General features: G+C 34.4%; 1 protein-coding gene across 1 annotated transcript; it reads right to left on the reverse strand.

Moving 5' to 3' along the window:
• Positions 1–1,113: 1,113 nt before the first annotated feature.
• LOC114414134 (F-box protein SKIP2-like) lies at positions 1,114–2,328 on the reverse strand. Its single transcript, XM_028378476.1, has one exon. It carries the CDS (start codon positions 2,326–2,328, stop codon positions 1,114–1,116), a length of 1,215 nt encoding a protein of 404 aa, XP_028234277.1.
• Between the last annotated feature and the right edge of the window lie 423 nt (positions 2,329–2,751).

Genomic DNA, 2,751 nt, shown 5'->3' on the forward strand with positions numbered 1-2,751 from the left:
CAAAGGGGCAAAACGTATTGTACTTAGCAAGCTCAATTTAGCAAGGGATAGGATCCAAACACTTTTTTTTTAAAAAGGAAATATCAATATTCTAAATTAAAATACAAGAAAAAAATTAAGGAAAATATAAGATATGTGCTATTTTCTCATATTAAGATATGTGCTAAAGAATTTACGATAACTTACGTATTTTTCTTGGTCGACTGAATTAGATACTTTTGATTTGCTTCACCTGCACATGAAAAATAAAAAAGATAAAAAAGGAAAATATAAAAATAGGTTATACACATTCATTAAAATCGTTTGAAAACGAAAGCTGGTGATGCAATTTTCATCACGATAACAATTAGGTGAAAATTTGCTAGCTATGATGCTATATGGTATTTTATTTACAAAGATTTTTTCTTAAAAAAACAACTTACAAAAATAATGATGTTGGACAAAACTAGTTGAAAAATTATTTAGTAGTTGAAAGCTGAAAAAATTAACTTATTAAATTATAAATATTTGGTAAAATTAGCTCTTGAAACAACTGAAAAAAATAATAGAAAAATAATAAAATTATAATTTATTTAAAATAGATAAAATAAATAAATAAATATATCGAAAATAAAAATGAAAAAATATAAAAAGTTAAAAATTAAGGAATCTCCTCTACTCAATTAGTTGATTAGTATGTGTCAAATATTTTAAATCATATATTACCTTAGTTCAATTCTCGCATAAGAAAATGATGCGTTAGTTTCACACACCTAGCTCATTTGGTTGAAAAGTATGATGAGTTGATTAATTAAGTAATATTTCTTTTCAAACTAAATAATTAAGAAAAAGTGTCAAGTAAATATCAAATATATCCTAGCTAATTCTTTGGATGGATTTTAAAGGTTAATGCATACAGAAATTGTGAAATAAGTCATAGAGTAATTATTTAAATAGGGATATATATAGGAAAATAATTAGTAATCATAAATGAATGATTCTGGAAAAAAAAATTACAGCATCCATAAATTTTGAACGGAAAGAATTATGAACTAACCTAACAGTTGGAACGTATCAAGAAAACAAATATTGAAGCAAATACCTAACAATAGAAGTCCGTGAATAAACTACTAGCTACAAGGGTGATCGACATGCAGTACGTGGCTTGCAAGTCACATGTACTAAACGGCGGTGGTAGCGCACGTACTCATCCCTTTCAGTGACCCATTTACATTCGAAAACCTTCACTCTCACCAAATTGGGACACTTAGCAGCCAACGTCTTGATGTCACGATCATAAACACGTGGGCAACGCTCGATGTGGAGTTCCTTCAACGCCACACATTTTCCAGCAATGCAGCATATCTCAGTGTCGCCAAACTTATTGCTTCCCCACAACCCCAAATGCTCTAGACTCTGGCAATTGGATGCCAAAATTTTCAAACTCGCTTTGCTTGGATTCATACCAATGAGAACCAATTCTTGAAGATTACTACAACACTTAGCAAACGCTATCAAACCTTTGTCACCTATTTTGTTGGTGCCCTTCCAATCTGACACATTAATACAAAGTTTTCTTAAACTCTTGTTGCATCCCTCCGCAACTGCAACCAGTCCTGCGTGGGTGCACTTATGGGTCTTCACCAGATGCAGAGTTTCTAAATTTGGTAATTTTGAAATCGCTCTCAAACCATTATCGCTAACTCCGCACCCATCGAGGTGGACTTCCAGCAAGCTCGTAACCTGGCTCGCCAACGAATGAAAAAACATATCCCAGTACTCCTCAACAGAGCACTGAACAATCTTCACAGTAGTCAAATTCTTGGCGCGAATCAAAGGATAGAAATTTAGGAATTGAGCTCCGTGGGTTGTGACAGTAGAATACTCGATGGAGAGTTGTTCGAGAGTAGTGCAATGATGTATAAGTGCGTCAATGGAGTTGGGTCCAAAAGTGCAAGATGTACAAGAGAAACTTTTTAAACGCTCGCAACTCCTGGCTAAGACCTCCAAGCCAGCGTAGGAGAGATAGGAGCACTTGGTGATTTGGAGGCGAATGAGATTAGGGCAGAGGTCTGAAATGACGACTAGATTTCCGTCGCACATGCTCATGAGATTAGGGCATTGGAGAGTGAGGTCGGTGACGGAGTTGAAACGAGAAAAAATAGATGCAAGGACTGATGAGTAAGGAAGGGTGAGGCAGAGACGGTGATGGGTATGTCCTTCAACCTTGAGCCAGCGGCGACAAACGAGGGACAACTTCTTCTGGTCGGCGGGGGGAAATAACTGGAAAATGCAAGCCAAGCAGTTGTCGGGGATGTCGTCAATGGTTACCGCTGCAACGCCGCCCATTCTTGTTGAGAACTATGAACCCTAGGGGCAAATACCAAACGCGATCCTCTCTTGTATAGTCTTCTCCTTCATCTTAATTAACGCAAATTTCGTCATTTAGCTAAATATTAGCGATATCCTATCTTATTTGGCAAATATTTTGCTTCTATATATCTCTTTATCGCCTTTGAAGACTGACATTATTTTTTGTTTTGAACAAAATATTTTATTTAGAGATATTGATATTATTTCTTCTAGATTAAAATATTATTTTAGTTTAGTGCATCCACAGGATAAATGTTTATAGTTAAAATTTATATTAAATAATTCTTCAATTTTATAGATTACTTTTATTTATTGACATCCATTTAAAAAAGTACTGAATTTATAAAGAAAAAATAAGATAAATTGAAAGAGATATAAACGGCTAAGAAACTCAGATGC

Source organism: Glycine soja, chromosome 6 (genome assembly GCF_004193775.1).
Source record: "Glycine soja cultivar W05 chromosome 6, ASM419377v2, whole genome shotgun sequence".
NCBI lineage: Eukaryota > Viridiplantae > Streptophyta > Magnoliopsida > Fabales > Fabaceae > Glycine > Glycine soja.

Coding starts and splice junctions, on each gene's coding strand:
- LOC114414134 (XM_028378476.1), bottom strand. CDS start 2,328: ATGGGCGGCGTTGCAGCGGTAACCATTGACGACATCCCCGACAACTGC.